Below are 15,904 nucleotides of genomic sequence, written 5' to 3' on the forward strand. Positions count from 1 at the left end.
CTACTTGTATTCCAAATGAGTAAGATAGTATTATCATAGCTTAATAGAATATTGTAGAAAATGGACCCTATTTCATAATGATCCAGCACCAAAATATGTTTCCTGAGGAAGTGAACTGGGCCCACTGTACAAGCATAAACAGCAGGAAGGTACAATTCTGTGCTCTCAGACGTATTCAGATACCACAGACACCAAGTGATGGAAGAGCCCCACGAGAAGGAAAATTTGTCTGCCATGCACACCTCTGCAACCCTACCTAGTGCTAGAACACTGCCTGCTATAGAGGAAGAAAACATTTGTTGAGTAACTGAATGAATGGAACTCCAAGATGCAGATAGGAAAATGAAAAACAGGAATGGCTTTTCTTTTTCCAGGTGTGAATTGCAAATTTTATTTAATTAGAATCCCAATGATTTTTAGACAAGGGGCTTGGGAACCTAAGACTGTGGGTTGAGTTGCAACTTAATAAAGGTACTGAGCATCACCTAAAGTCAGCTAGTGGAGAGTGATCCCCGTAACTGTGGTGATCCCCGTAACTATAACTGGAAACCTCTCTTTCTGCATGAAACAGATACTAAAAGAAAATTTTTTTCAAATTCTCCATGGAGAATATTTTTATTTGTTTATATTCTTCTTGCATACTCTAAAACGCACAGTGTGAATTTCCTTTCTTCAAAAACAGTTGTGAGCCTGGTCAGTTTATCCGACTTCAGAAGGTCTTCGGAAACATTGCCTTAGGTTTGTGCTAAGCAAGTCACAGAGATTGGTCATGAGCTACTACAAAATTACAGGGGATCTAGTTATTACGCAACAGTTACTAGAAAAGCGTAGAGAACACCAGACATATAGCCAGACAGAGAGGGTAACAGAAGAGCAGATGCTATGTAAGTAACAGGATTTCCATATATACGTTATGTACAGTATCAGAGTTCTCTTACAGACAGTAAACTTATGCTTAAATCATTATTTTAAGGGCACTCTAATATAAATACAAGTCTCACTAATTTTAATCTTTTCTCTTTGGCTCACAAGTGCACGAAAATACCATAATCAGTTTTTAGAACTTACTGCATTAATATATAAATAAGATACATTACAAATGGGAAGAAAATACAAGACGCCTCTTTAACATGGTAAATCTCTGAATATAAATAAGCAAATATTTCATATACCTACTATTAAACAGTCAATGAAATCATTACATGTGTTCTTCCACTCCGCCCCAAGGTCAGACAACAGAAATATCCACAATCTATACAACTTAATCTCTAAAAATACAGCAATAGTACACCTGAAACAATCAATGACTCTGCTGCTGTTTTCCCCTCACAGGATACTAATGGGAAGGGCGGGACTCTTGTCAGCCAGTGGTGCTTTTTCTCATCCATCATCACTTCAGGCGGGAGAAATACCGACAATGAAGTCAACTCCTGCCAACAGCATTTCCCTTGGTCCCCGACACCTGGCATTTTGAAAAACATCTTTCCTGGGGTTGTTGCGCGAGCTGGTTTGCAGCATGTTTGGCCCTCAGTAACTGCTGAAGGTAAAGTGAATTCTCTTGGAGTGGGAGACATGCTGTGATCTATTACTAAGCCACACTCACTATACAGACATATATTTATAGAGAGAGGTATATATAGCTGTACATATATACTGTGCTCCTAATGTGCAACTTTTGAAAAAGAACATCATTTCCTGCTAACTCTAACAAGCTTAAGTAAGGTTTTAACAGTATTCTTCAAGATATTATGTTTTCCCTCAATGAAATGGCCTATGTGTTTCAGCAACATATAGAGTTTGTCCTAGAATACCAGAGGGGAAAGGGAAGTCCCAGAAACTCATGTTCTATGGACGGCAATTACAGATCCTGGCCCAGCCTCTCTATTTCCTCAATGAGGAAGTCGATATCAGACTGGGTAGCGGCTGGGTTGGAGACGACCATCCGGAAGAAGTTGGCCTTGTCCCCCTGAGGCTGGTAGCCAACCATGGTCGTGCCAGACTCCATCATCAGGGCTTTGATTTTCGGGGCCACCTTGTGAGGGAAAACACAAAACAAAACTCAAGACTGATATACCATGCTCTTTTTCAAAATGCAACCCATTTCTTAGTTGGAAAAAAGAGCAATCTTCTTTTTATTACTTGTACAAGTTTCTTCCTTGGCTAATATCTAGTGACTAATTTTTTAAATTGACATGTAGTTGATTTACAACATTGTGATAGTTTCAGATGGACAGCAAAGTGATTCAGTTGTACACACATATATATATATATATATTCTTTTTCAGATTCTTTTCCATTATAGGTTATTACAGGATATTGAATGTAGTTCCCTGTGCTATATGGTAAGAACTTGTTGTTTATCTATTTTATATGAAGTAGTCTGTATCTGCTAATCCCAAACTCCTAATTTATCCCTCTCCCATCCCCTTTCCCCTTTGGTAACCATAAATTTATTTTCTATGTCTGTGAAGTCTGTTTCTGTTTTGTAAGTTCATTTATATCATTTTTTTAGATTCCACATTCACATTCCATGTGATATTTATCTTTTTCTGTCTGATTTACTTAGTACGATAATCTCTAGGTCCATCCATGTTGCTGCAAATGGCATTATTTCATTCTTTTTTATGGCTGAGTAATATTCCATTGTATATATGTACCACAACTTCTTTATCCATTCCTCTGTCTATGGACATTTAGGTTGTCTCCGTGTCTCGGCTATTGTAAATACTACTGCTATGAACATTGGGGTGCACGTATCTTTTCAAATTAGAATTTTCTCTGGATATATGCTCAGGAGTGGGATTGCTGGATCATATAGTAACCCTATTTTTAGTTTTTTTAAGCAACCTCCATAGTAGCTGCACCAGTTTACATTCCCACAAACAGTGTAGGAAGGTTCCCTTTTCTCCACACCTTCTCCAGCATTTATTATTTGTAGGCTTTTTGATGATGGCCTCTAATGACTATTTAAGTCTACCCAATCACATATTCCTACAGAAAGCACTGCGCAACTGAATTTTGAAAGTCGGACATAGGACAATGATAATAAATTCAAAATCAAAACCAAAAAATTCACATGGGCAACAACACAAATTAGGGCTTCTGTATAATCCAGTGCCTAGGATACTGTCTGGCACATGGACTCTGCTCAACAAATATTTGCTGAATGGTTAGATGAATGAAATAATATATAAATTAAATACAATACAAACAACTATAAGTAATATATAAACTAGATATAGAAACCGACAACTAGAATGAATCAGCATTAGAACAGCCTTGAACTTAGTAAAAGATATTTTAACAGACATAGTTTAATACGAAAGTTCCTAGGAATATGTATATTATTCAACTGCGCTGCATATGACCCCTCTAATGACGAACACCAACCTAAGGCAGGGATGCGTCCTCCAGAGGTTCCCACTGATCTGAGCCGCAGTGAGGGGACAATTCAGACCCAAGAAGACTATAACAAGATGTCTCCCTACCACCCCAAGCCTTTAGCTTTTATTTCTCCTCCGTTAGAAAGACACATCAGAGTGAGGATCTTCTGACTAGCCAGAGAAATTGCAGAGAGTTAGATGAGACAAGGAGTGATTCCATACCTTGTGTAGTTTTTCCCGGCGCTCAGGGCTATCCAGAACGCCCCTGAGGCTTTGTGGAATATACCAGAAACAGACATTCGTGTGCTCAGGCTGTGGAGATTTTCACAGACAAGCATGCGTACAAACAAAACAGAAAAATTATGAGAACCTGAGAGAAAGCTGTCCCAAAACCCCTATGGACCCTTGGCGGAAGTCTCTCAGACAAAAAAAAAAAGGCTTCATGTTACTTCTATACTTGGGAGAACAACGCCTGGTTAATCCCATCATATCTGACAAGAGAACTGTTTCCCATAACCCATTTTCTAGATGACTAAAGTTACCCACCTTTCAACACTGAAATGTTAAAAAAATTACATTTGGGTCATTTTAAAAAAGGGTATTATCCATCTTGCCATTTTGTAGTGCCTCATGTATAGAAGATGCTCAAAACATAGTTAATTTTATTGGTACTGAATATTCTGAGTTTACTCTATCAATACTGAACCTTCTCTGAAGACTCAGGATTATCATAATGAAAATTAAAACTGGTTCTAATCTATAAGACAGGGCGTATTGAGATGCTTAGAACTGTTTGTGTTCCTGCCCTAAAGACTCATGCTTTTTAAGTCCTTCTGTATTCTTGCTATAGTTTTTCAGTTTCCTTCCTAGTTGCTGTCTGCCATCACTGTGCCTGCCTCTCATGGTCTAGAGACATTACATTTGTTTTAACCTGCTAGTAGAATGTTTAAATTAGTGTAAATGATGAGAGTGAGGTCCCAGAGGTGAAACGCATGAGCACTGTATGATTGATTTGAACTGCTCAGGGCTCTTTTGCTCAGTTGGTGGCTCTCCGGTGTGTTCCTAGTAGTTTAGGTGCCTGATAAATAGACTGAATTGAATGCAGGTGGTGTTTTATTACACTGAATTATGAGTGGATGTCCTTTTGTGCAGCACTGGCTCCTATTCCAACTTTCTTTTTTTTTTTTTTTGCAGTACGCGGGCCTCTTACTGTTGTGGCCTCTCCCGTCGCGGAGCACAGGCTCCGGACGCGCAGGCTCAGCAGCCATGGCTCACGGGTCCAGCCGCTCTGCGGCATGTGGGATCTTCCCGGACCAGGGCACGAACCCGTGTCCCCTGCATCAGCAGGTGGACTCTCAACCACTGCGCCACCAAGGAAGCCCCCAACTTTCTTTATTCAACTGCGAGCTCCAATAGGGCAGAGACGGTACGGTACCTGTTTTGGTCACTACACTATAATCCAGCTCCTGGCCTGGGGCAAGGCACACCGCAGGCACTCAGCCAACACTGGTATGACAAGTACCTTACTGTGTGCAATACGGATCTGAACTCAGGGCAGAGACAACTGTATCTTGCTCTCTTCATAATGAATCTATTGTAAAGTAGAACTTCATTTTAGAACCAGTCTTGGAAGACAAGGATATACCCATCCTATAAGCTTCTTGGAACTGAGGAACACTTTATCATGGAGGTACAACACCATAATAAGACCCCAGAATTATACAGGATTCAGACCTGCCAAGGAAACACCTCTTGCCTACGAAGGGCCGGCTGAGAACTATATCTTTTCTAGAGGAGGTGAAGGGGAAAAGTCATCCCAATGCTACCAGAAGAAACATTCATGGACACAGAGGGAAGTAAATGAAGAGTGCTAGAATGAAAATTCAGAAGCAGCTTCTGGCAACGTGGGAGACACTACAGCTTCAGGAGCTTCCCTCAAGAGATTTTCCAGAAATGCTATACATCTAGTCCAGGATGATAACTTACCTCACCATCAAAAACCATCTCAAATTCCTCTCTGTTTTTAATCTTGGCATAGAGGTATTCTGCCAGCTCCAAGCATTTGTTGATCTGATTTTCAAAGCCCACTGTGCCCTGTTTTAAAAAAAGGAAAAGTCATGTTTGTTGGTGACAGGCTGAATTTCCCTGTGATGGCATTGAGAGGGCTATGCTGTCTTTGTCTATCGGAAATATATGTAAGAGTATTCTTGGAGATGGTTAGCAAGAACCATCTCACTAAATATGTATGGCTTTCTCATAGCTCTGCATGCGATAAAGTGTGCCTCGTCTCTTTTGAAGGCACTCTAGTCTCTGGGCAGTTATTCTCAACAGGGCTTTTAGCTTCTTGCTAGTAATTCACAGTCTGAAGCCCATTTCTGGTTTGCTTTAGGATAATGCCACCCAAACTGTTGTCTATGGACTGAGGCCAGTCCACAAAATGTAACCAGTCCATGATAAGATGAGTCCAAAAATTGAGATTAAGTAATAAGGGACTTTTATGGTCACTTGACAGAGTAATTTTATGCCTACTGAACTGCATTTTTAAAACCGGTGTTCATACTTAGTATGGCTTTTTATTTCACCTTTCTAGCAATTCATTTATTGTAGTGTACAATAAATGAATTAAGTGAAGACCAATTTATCGTACTGGTCTATGAGAGGTTAAAAACACCCCAGCCGGTTCTTCACCACAGATAGTTGGAGAAATACTACTTTAGAACCCACCTTCCGCAGCAGGAAGTCCTGGCCAAACACGTCCCCCTCACTCCCAGGCAGGCTACCTTCCATGGAACACGGTATTACCCCTTTCTAGTGAGAGGCAGGCAGGCAGATGGGGAAGCACTGGTCTCAGGATGTGCCCTGAGATGGCAGTAGCTCCATCTATTGACAAACTGATTGAGCATGAGTTTCCAAAGCCAGCATGGCTGATTAGTAACAGCAGCATGGGGGGGGGTTGAGTGGGTCGGTGTTAACAAGGAGAGCAGATGCACGAGGCCTGTGGGTTGCTAATGTGTCTGGGCCAAGCCCAACACTGGCAAAGCAGCAGCTGCCGCCGAGCAGTGCTCGGGCCAGTCCACTTTCTTCTTGGGAAGGAAGCCCGCACCAGGTCCCACGTCGGTAACCAATAAATACTCTTTGAGCTAAACTTCCAGCAGACTGTTCAAAGCGGTTATTGTCAGGCAAAACCAAGGCACAAATTACTGAGACAGGCCATGTGGTTATCATATTTCTGAATGATAGGGCTCTTTCTCTTGTTGCAATTTATGACTATTTATATGCTTAAAATACCTATGATTACTCTGTGGTAGAAATCAAATTCAGACTGTTTCTATATTAAGACAAAATAACTTAATGAGGAAAAAAACTAATAATCCATCAAATTCTTCTTACAGAAAAAACATTGGACTAGATGTTTGGCTGGAAACCCTTTTTTGTTTTGGTATCAGGTGACCCGATCTTATATATGGAAATTTATTTAAATTACTTTAACAGTAGAAAAATAAAACGATGGCTGCAATATAAAGCTGTGAAATAAAAATTGCCCTTACTTGATTGCATACAAATACTTTTGAAATAAACAGTCCCATGGTATTCCTCTCCCTCACCCCCACTGGGGGAAGTTCCAGTAGTTTGCTTTTTTTTCTAGACACAGAAATGCATCCTGAAAGACTGATGAATGCAGACATAGCATGCCTCAGTCTAGGATTTCTTAGAATAAAGTATGCATTTTCTAGAAGAGAGTATAGAAGTACACATAATGGGAAAGCCATTATTTAAAGAGAACTTAAAACTGTCATATATATCCCATGATTTGAGGCCATATAAAGGAACTCAGGGTTCTGCACAGAATAATGTAGTAATTTTATCTTTATCTCTTTCTCTACATCTGCACTAAACAATTTCAGCATCCCTAAGGACTGCTGTGGAAGTCCTTATCTTGACAAAATTTTTAGTGCTTATAAGAGAAAGTGATAAGAAAAGTCATGCTAATTCAAATTGAGGAGACTGCATGGAAGGAGAGAGAATTTGACATAAGGGATAAAGTGATTTCATTTGCAAAGAAAATACAGTTAACTCAATTATCTAGATATTGATTTCGTACATAATGGATTATCTGGGATATATCTTTGCCTCACTTTTGCCAGCTAGCCTGTGCAAATTACATTTCTGCTCTATTTCCTGTAATGCCCTCCTTCGTACCTTTGCTTTCCACATCAGCCAGAACTTGAAGATGTCCACATGGCGGCCACACTGAATGGCTTTATCCCCAGTGTCGTAGGAGACGTCATACTGCTTGTCTGGCTGGAAGAGGTACCCTGCACACATCTGGTTGCATCCTTGGAGGATACCCTGTAATGGAAATCAAGACAGGCATGCATCTGTATTCACAGGGCAGAGGTGTGGATGGTTTTGAAACGGGGCAGGCCGGACTTAGGGTCACATACAATCTTTCTTCTAACGTCTCATGAGGCCGTGCACTTGTTCTGATGTCCTTCTCCAAAACCACCCTTGGAAAACCCTTCGCCCTTTCTCCTCTATCACTCTGATTGGAAAACGATCTTTTGTCTCAGATGCCAACAACAAGAGCCCACCCTACTGTCCCTCTAAGGAGCATCTGGAAATGTCCATGGGTGTTTTCGGTTATTTCACAGACTGGAAGTGCTAGGGCATTCAGTCAGCAGGGGTTGGAGATATAAACTTCCTGTAGAGGGTGGGACAGTTTCATGCGTAGAAGAATTTTCCTCCGCCAAAGCACCCCCTAAAAAGTGTTCCAATCCTTTCCGGGAGCTCCTATGAAGTTAACAGGCGCTCTACTTAGGAGTGGAGTAAAAAGCTTGTACAGGTACTGGCCCCCACGGGTTGGTGACAGGCTTTTGAAGACGCCTCAGTGTGCAACAGTTTTACTGGAGGAACAAGGTCCTCCACGGCAGGGCCCTATTAGATTCTTAGGAAGAGAATATACTACCTATTGTTCTAAGTGCCTTACCGGCATTTTGTCAGTGCGGTGACATGGTTAAGAGCTCAAGCTTTGGAGCCAGAGTACCCAAGTCTGAAATCCGGCTGACGTTTGCTAATTTGGGCAAGTTATACAACTATTGTCATTTACAGAAGCTTTTTGGTCAACATTCCTTGTTGCCCTAAGTTGACATTTGTAGTTGTGGTTCCAAATAAGTTGTTTCAGCTCTTGGGACCACAAACTCAAATAATGCCCTTGTAGTTTCTATCACTGGCAGGGCCCTGGGGGCTGAACAAGGAAGAAGGACAGTTCAGAGCAAGGGCCAACAGGATATGCTGGGTTAGCCAAAGGCTAACATGCGCAGGTGGGAAAGAACAGCCATGGCAGGCCCAGTGGGGCTGTCAATCTTGTGAGTTCCTCAGCCAGTACTGTAAAAAAAAAAAAAAAAAAAAAAAAAAAAAACCCATGCTTTTCTCTTTTTGTGCCTTCTAAAGGGTGTGCAGGCCACCAGCTCATCTTTGGGGGAAGGGCAGACCTTTTCCTTGACCAGGATGGCGGAGCACTGCAACAGCACGCCCATCATCTTGTGAGGATTCCAGGTGACTGAGTTGGCCCTGAAAGAAACACATGATGCTCTGAGGAGGAGGTGCAGGAGTCGGCAAGAGGCAACCGTCCTCCTGAGGAAAACATCACCCACCGCAACTCAAGTCAAGACAAGTTTTCGACACCTCGTCCCCTAAATTGACTAATCAAGTGGTAAACAAATATTTTGCAGGCAGTCTCAGAGCACTAAGTGGCAGACTGCCTCTTCTAAATAACTGTATTAATACTACCTAACATTTATGAACATCATTTATTATGTATCCTATTGTTCTAAGAGTGTTACAGGCATTTATCAGTGCAGTGTCATGGTTGAGGGCTCAAGCTTTGGAGCCAGAGTACCCAAGTCCGAAACCTGGCTCTGACATTTGCTAGTTTGGGCAAGTTACATAACTCCTTTGAGCCTCAGTTTTCCTGTCCGTAAAGTGGGGAGAACAGTATCTGCCTCAAGGAATTGAATAAAATGAGTTAGTAAATATATAATGCTAATAACCATGCTTGAATACTTAATTCTCACAACAATCCTATCATATAGGGACTATTATCACCCCTATTTTAGATAGAGAGACTGAGGCACAAAAGGGTTCAATACATCACCCAAAGTCACACAGCTGGGAAGCGCTGGAGCCAAGATTCAAGTTCAGGGAGTCTAACTGTCGAGCCAGTGTTCATATCCTCTCCACTAGACTGCCTCCCTCTAGGCTACAGACTCAGCTTCTTTCTGCCTTCCCATTCTTACTAATGGATTGGACTGGTGACGCTGACCTACCTGCTTATAAGGTAGTATGAAGACTGACACATAAAAGCAAGGATCAGTTGGACAATTCTAGACTTTGGCTACTTAGCAGCATTGTTTAAATGCTAAATAAACATAATCTTGCCTGTTTAGGCTGCAATGATAGCTTAACAAGCATGGTCTCCTAGCAACCACAACACTCCGTCAGACACAATTAAATGGTTAAGGAGCACACTAGCTAGGACATTAGGGAAACAACTGTAATGTATGATGATTAAAGCTTAGGTAGCTCCTTTCCAATGGCCTAGCCCACAGCTGGGCTCTATGAAAACATCCTGTGAAGGATGTTTTCCCCAGACATAGCAATTGGCTCGGAATTATACTGCCTCTGCTCTCCCTGGAGCTAAATTCCTGCTGTGAATTTTTAACCTCTTCATCTTGCTTAGGTGCATAAGAGGGAAAATAGTTTAGTGTATACATGACCACAGGCGCACGCTGTATCTCAAGGAGAAGAAAGAAAGGCCTGATGTACTTTCCCCCATGTGCATAATAAAAACCTTTATGAAAGAGACTGTGAAAAGTTGTAAGAAAAGTTGACTAAATGTTTATTTCATTAAAAAACATCAGTGTCGGACTTCCCTGGTGGCGCAGTGATTAAGAATTTGCCTGCCAATGCAGGGGACACGAGTTCAATCCCTGGTCCAGGAAGATCCCACATGCTGCAGAGCAACTAAGCCTGTGTGCCACAACTACTGAGCTTGCGCTCTAGAGCCTGCGAGCCACAACTACTGAAGCCTGCGCGCCTAGAGCCTGTGCTCCACAGCAAGAGAAGCCACTGTGATGAGAAGCCCGCGCATGGCAACAAAGACCCAGCACAGCCAAAAATAAATAAATTTATTAAAAAAAAAATCAGTCAAGCCTTATTTAGAAGGTAGTGAATTTAATCCATTTTCTCATTGCTATCATTCACTGAATCATTAAACAATTACACATAGGGACTTCCCTGGTGCAGCAATGGTTAAGAATCTGCCTGCCAATGCAAGGGACACAGGTTCAAGCCCTGGTCCGGGAAGATCCCACATGCCGCGGAGCAACTAAGCCCGTGTGCCACAACTACTGAGTCTGTGGTCTAGAGCCTGTGAGCCACAACTACTGAGCCTGCGTGCCACAGCTACTGAAGCCCGCGCGCTTAGAGTCCGTGCTCCGCAACAAGAGAAGCCACTTCAATGAGAAGCCCGCACACCGCAACGAAGACCCAACGCAGACCAAAACATTAAATAAATAAATAAATAAGTTTAAAAAAACCAGTTATACATAGATCTCACAAAATGTCTTAAAAGTTTTTTGAATGTCCTAAAGGTCTGAAGTAAATGATTCTTTGGTGCTACAGGTGGAAAGTAATAAGACATGACGTGGATTCAATGTCCTTCAGAAGACATATGTACTTTAAAATGTTAGAAAAGAAAAAGTCTAGTGCAAAATTTTTCAAGTTTTTCTTGACTCAAAGATGGAAAATGGAAATTGCCTGAGAAATCTAAAGTACAGCTGGACTGGCTTATCTACATTTAAGATCTTGTCCTCCAAGTTAAGGGTCATATAACTATGCTTCAACGAGTCAGTCTCACTCGCTTCAATACTGGCCTTTCAAAACTGAAATGCGGGCTTCCCTGGTGGCGCAGTGGTTGAGAGTCCGCCTGCCGATGCAGGGGACACGGGTTCGTGCCCCGATCTGGGAAGATCCCACATGCCGCGGAGCGGCTGGGCCCGTGAGCCATGGCCGCTGAGCCTGCGCGTCCGGAGCCTGTGCCCCGCAAAGGGAGAGGCCACAACAGTGAGAGGCCCGCGTACCGCACACAAAAACAAAAACAAAACAAAAAATACACAAAAAACTGAAATGCAAGGGAAGAGGCACAGGAGAGGTAACAAACACTGAAGCCACTGGAGTGCTTTCCCTGACACCTGCTCTCCGTCCACTTCTCCACCCTTGGTCTGCTCTCACTGCTCTCACTTTGCTCCAGCCACAATGGTCTCAGTGACAGTCCTTCCTCCAACTTGCCAAGAACAGTCCTACCTCAGGGTCTTTGCATTTGCCCTTCCCACTGCCTGGAACACTCTTCCTTGTATTCATGCTTCCTCTCTCCCTTTATCCCAGTATCTGCTGAACCGCCTCCTCCTCAGAAAGGCCTCCAACTACACTGTCTAAAATAGCATGGCTTGGCAGATGAAATATCTTTGTTCATGAGACAAGTTAGGTAAGCTGAGTGTCTTACCCTTTTCCCAGCTTAATGGGAAACGTAAGCTTAGTGAGAATAAAGAATGAAATAAGTCAGCACCCCTTTCTGTGCCCTTGACAAACTCCCATTTAGCCTCCAAATCCCCACACTGGTAAGTCTCTCTTCTCTCCTACCCGGGCACCTTGCAATCACATCTATTGTTGAGCATATCACATGGTGTGGTAACTATCTGCATACTTGTTTTTTTCTCTTTCCAAATCGTGAATTGAGGCGAGAACTCATTTGACCGGGAAATCCATCATCTTTAATTTCCCAGTGCCTGGCATACAGTAAGTGCTCAATAAGTGCCTACTGAACAAAAGTGAGCTTAGAGTGAATAAGACGTTGGGAATCAGGGCAGGGACATTAGGGACTCAGCGGCACAGCGTGTTGCATGGCCTGAACGGAGGGGGGCCCTGTGCTCAGCCCTTACCTTTCTATGCCGCTGAGTTTATGGCGGTGCTTCTGAGACATGAGCAGCCCGCCACCCCAGGCAGCCTGTGAGGACAGAGAAAAAGAGAGGGAGAGGGAGGTGGCGCTGAGGAGTCCACGCCCGGTCACTTCACATCTCTAGCGAAACATGAGCGAGAATGTAAACAGCGAAAAGCGTAAGCTTCTCTGACAAATGGAACCCACGCTGACTGTTCCACCAGGGGCAGTTGTGCTTATTCATCGTTTATCACTTCTTCAAAAGTTCCTCCTGGTTAACGTCAGAGTCGCAGTGCAAGTGATACAGGTATATAGGGGCTGAGTCTGTGGTGCTGAGACCCAAGGCCCAAAGTGCTCTGGAAAGCCAGGGACACTTGAGGAGACAAGGGGCGGAGCTCCGGGAGCGACACAAAGGACTAGGGACTGCTGTCTGATTCTGCCCAGAGCAGAATTCTAAGGGCTCCTGAAAAACTCACAAGGCAGCAGCCCTGGTGGGCTTGGAGGTCCCACAACCACTCCTGCAATAGCAAGACATTTTTATGCATCCTCTGATGCATGGGGATCGAATATCTTGGGACACCATGTGACACAGGAACAGCCTTTGTTATCATTTGTCCAATAGCAGGGCAGATCACCCCACTGTCTAGTTGTGAGAAGTTAAACCCATAAGAGAATGGAGAGAGAAAAAGGAAAAAACACATCCAGTCACACATGTGAAAATGTACCTCTTATGTTCCTAGGAAAATTTGGAACTAAATCTCTTAATTGATAACACCTTCCATATGCTGCCTTATTTTTCCTACATGTACCAGATATGCATTTCTTTCTTTCTTCTTTTCTTCCTTTCTCCTTCCTTCCTTTTTTTTTTTTTTTGGAAGAAAAGTGTCATAGATGGCTGGACTGAAGGCAGATAGCTGAGTGCCCAGATTCAGACTCATGGCCACTTTCTATACGTTGTATCTTACATCTTTTCCCTCTGAAATCAGTTGTCCTTCACTCTTAGACATTTGTTCAGACAAAAGCTTTCCGGGAAAGTGACAGAGATGAAATTCTAGGATGAATCACAGATGACAGCAATTGGCCAGTAAGGGCTGGGTGAGCCCCAGAGGATGGACAGACGTGTGGTGTGCACCTGTCATGAATGGCCTGCTAGGGGCCAGAGAAATGTAGTAGGGAGAGAGGCAATGGGAGAAGCTGGAGGCAAATTATAAAGCAGAGCTGCTTCCACCCCCCCCGACGGGACCAGGCCACTCTGAGTTACAGCGCTTACATCGACATGCAGCCAGAGGTTGTATTTCTCACATATATCTGCAATCTCCTGTATGGGATCAAAAGCGCCATAAACAGTCGTGCCGGCAGTTGCATTGACATACAGAGGAATGTATCCCTATAAGGTAAGAGGGACAAGCTGATTAGTCTTTCTAACCTCCCTCCTTTCCACATGAAGGAGAAGAATTACTGTAGCATTTATTTCCAGCGGAGATCAGCTAAGCTGGTGTGTTATCAGATACTATATCTGGGACTATTCTCTGTTAGCTCATTCACTCATTCCTTCATTTATTCAACAAATATTTTTGAAGACTTTCATGTGCCAGGCCCTGTTGTGGATGCTGGGAATACAGCAGTGAGCACAAAAGACGAATATTTCTGTCCTTATGGAGTTTGCATTCTCGTCGGGAGTGACTGACAGTCAACAAAATTAAATAAGCAAAATAAATAGCATGTTTAGTAGTGATAAGTTCTATGGCAAACAATAAAGCAGGAAAGAGTAATAAGTGGAGTGATGGGCAGGTATCTGAGTGTCATTTGGACATTCTACATTTTAGAAGCTGTGCTGTTCTAAGTGTATTGAGGTAATAATAATACTGAAGCATTGTTTGGTTATTGAAAACAGGTCTATACACTGTTTCCTTAAGAGTAGATACAGTAAAATTTTGGTGTGAACAAGAAATAAATGAGAAAGTGAAGCAATAGAGCTCAGACAGGGTTGGGGAAGTCTATGAGTTCTAGGAGTTCCTCCTCTGCCCCTTGCTCAGTCCTAGCGACATTTCTGTCTCCTCTGCTGAGACCCGGCAAACAACCATAGTTAGAGAAGGAGTTACAAGAATGTAACCAAAACAACAATGAGTTGGTAAATGGCCTGACAGCTACTTGGCAGTGCCTCGTGCATATATCTGTTCTATGCGATTTTTCTGTTTAAGAGAATTTATTGAGGCTGGATTCACCAAGTATCATGGGCCAACTGCCAGGGCATGCAAGCAGTTTGCTAAATAGAATCCTAACCTTAAATGATACTTGTTAAAATGAGATTATACTTAACAAGTAGCAAGTGAAAACCTCAATTAGGCTGCATCTTCATGAGACGCGGATAGTGGATTTACTGAAGTACATCAAACTAGTCATTTGGCACAGTGAAGACAGAACAAGTGGTTTAATGACTGAATTTTCCACTTTTCAAAAAAAATTGATATTGTGTAGACACAGCTTTAAAGCCATGTCATCACACAAGTTGAAAATAAGCAAACATCTGAGAAAAGAATTTTAGAAACACAATAAAATTATCTCTTATATTATCAAACACTTTTATTGTCTAGGGCAGAAAGAAGGTATTTTAAAAAATCGATATTCACCAGAGTTTAGATGCACTGTAGAGTACATACCTTTTGCTTGGCTTCAAGAATTTTTGCCTCTAAATCAGCTGGAATTATCTTCCCCCTGTAATTATTGTAAAAGGAGAGAAATTAAAATGAACAATCAGTGAGATTGCACATGGAAAAAAACTTCAACAGCAGCAAAAAGTAATTTAATCAGATATTTTCAACAGACCATTAGCAGCTTGGCACACTGTACTGAGTCAGTCCTTAAGCACAATAAAACAAATTTAACAGATGAGCACATTTAATACATCAAGAACCTAATATTCACTCTCCCCTGCCTACCTTTCATTGCACTTTATCAAAATCACATTGTCGGTTCCAAAGCCAAGTGCAGCCCCAGCTTTCTTTATGGAATAGTGACTCTGCAACAGAGGATGGAGGTTAGATGTTAGACAGTCCCTTGGAAAACACCACAATCCATGTGCAAGAGCACCCAACTCACGTGTTCTGAGGTGAAGAGGACCAGCTTGGGTACGGCTGCCATGCCCTTTGTCTTAACTTCCGGGAAGTACTTGTAGCGAGCCGCCATGATGCTGTACATGTTGGATATGGCTCCCCCTATCGGCAAGCAGACACATTGGGAGCTGTTGGGACTTCCTCATTACTGTTTCTAACAAAAAAGGCTGACGTGGTGTCTCAAGAGACAAGGGAGGTCAGAAAGGGGAAGGACAATATCGTGATAGGTTTTGCTGGCTTCCCTGTTGCCAGGGCTTCCCTCTGGTCCCTTTGCCCTGGAGATACAGATAATCACACTTATTACCAAAGCCATTTAGGCAATTTGGCTGGAGGTGATTCACATACTCTGGTGCCTGTCCCACCTCGAAGCCTAGACAGGAATATAAGGGGTGGCAGAAGCAGCGGCTGCAAAG

General features: G+C 42.6%; 1 protein-coding gene across 3 annotated transcripts in view; it reads right to left on the reverse strand.

Moving 5' to 3' along the window:
* Positions 1 to 628: 628 nt before the first annotated feature.
* GAD1 (glutamate decarboxylase 1) overlaps positions 629 to 15,904 on the reverse strand; it is a 40,886-nt gene continuing 25,610 nt past the window's right edge. For 2 of the 3 annotated variants that reach the window (XM_067741570.1, XM_067741568.1), the window contains 10 exons: positions 15,478 to 15,593; positions 15,318 to 15,397; positions 15,039 to 15,093; positions 13,649 to 13,765; positions 12,383 to 12,447; positions 8,876 to 8,954; positions 7,584 to 7,733; positions 5,370 to 5,477; positions 3,606 to 3,695; positions 629 to 2,032 (listed from right to left, as the gene is read on the reverse strand). In XM_067741570.1, coding sequence (XP_067597671.1) covers positions 1,859 to 2,032; positions 3,606 to 3,695; positions 5,370 to 5,477; positions 7,584 to 7,733; positions 8,876 to 8,954; positions 12,383 to 12,447; positions 13,649 to 13,765; positions 15,039 to 15,093; positions 15,318 to 15,397; positions 15,478 to 15,593 — 1,034 coding nt within the window. In that variant the 3' untranslated portion in view covers positions 629 to 1,858. Of the gene's footprint in view, positions 2,033 to 3,605; positions 3,696 to 5,369; positions 5,478 to 7,583; positions 7,734 to 8,875; positions 8,955 to 12,378; positions 12,448 to 13,648; positions 13,766 to 15,038; positions 15,094 to 15,317; positions 15,398 to 15,477; positions 15,594 to 15,904 lie in introns of those variants that run through there. The other variant, XM_067741571.1, reaches the window with a different exon arrangement.

The sequence above is a fragment of the Pseudorca crassidens genome, chromosome 6, assembly GCF_039906515.1.
Source record: "Pseudorca crassidens isolate mPseCra1 chromosome 6, mPseCra1.hap1, whole genome shotgun sequence".
Taxonomy (NCBI): Eukaryota; Metazoa; Chordata; class Mammalia; order Artiodactyla; family Delphinidae; genus Pseudorca; species Pseudorca crassidens.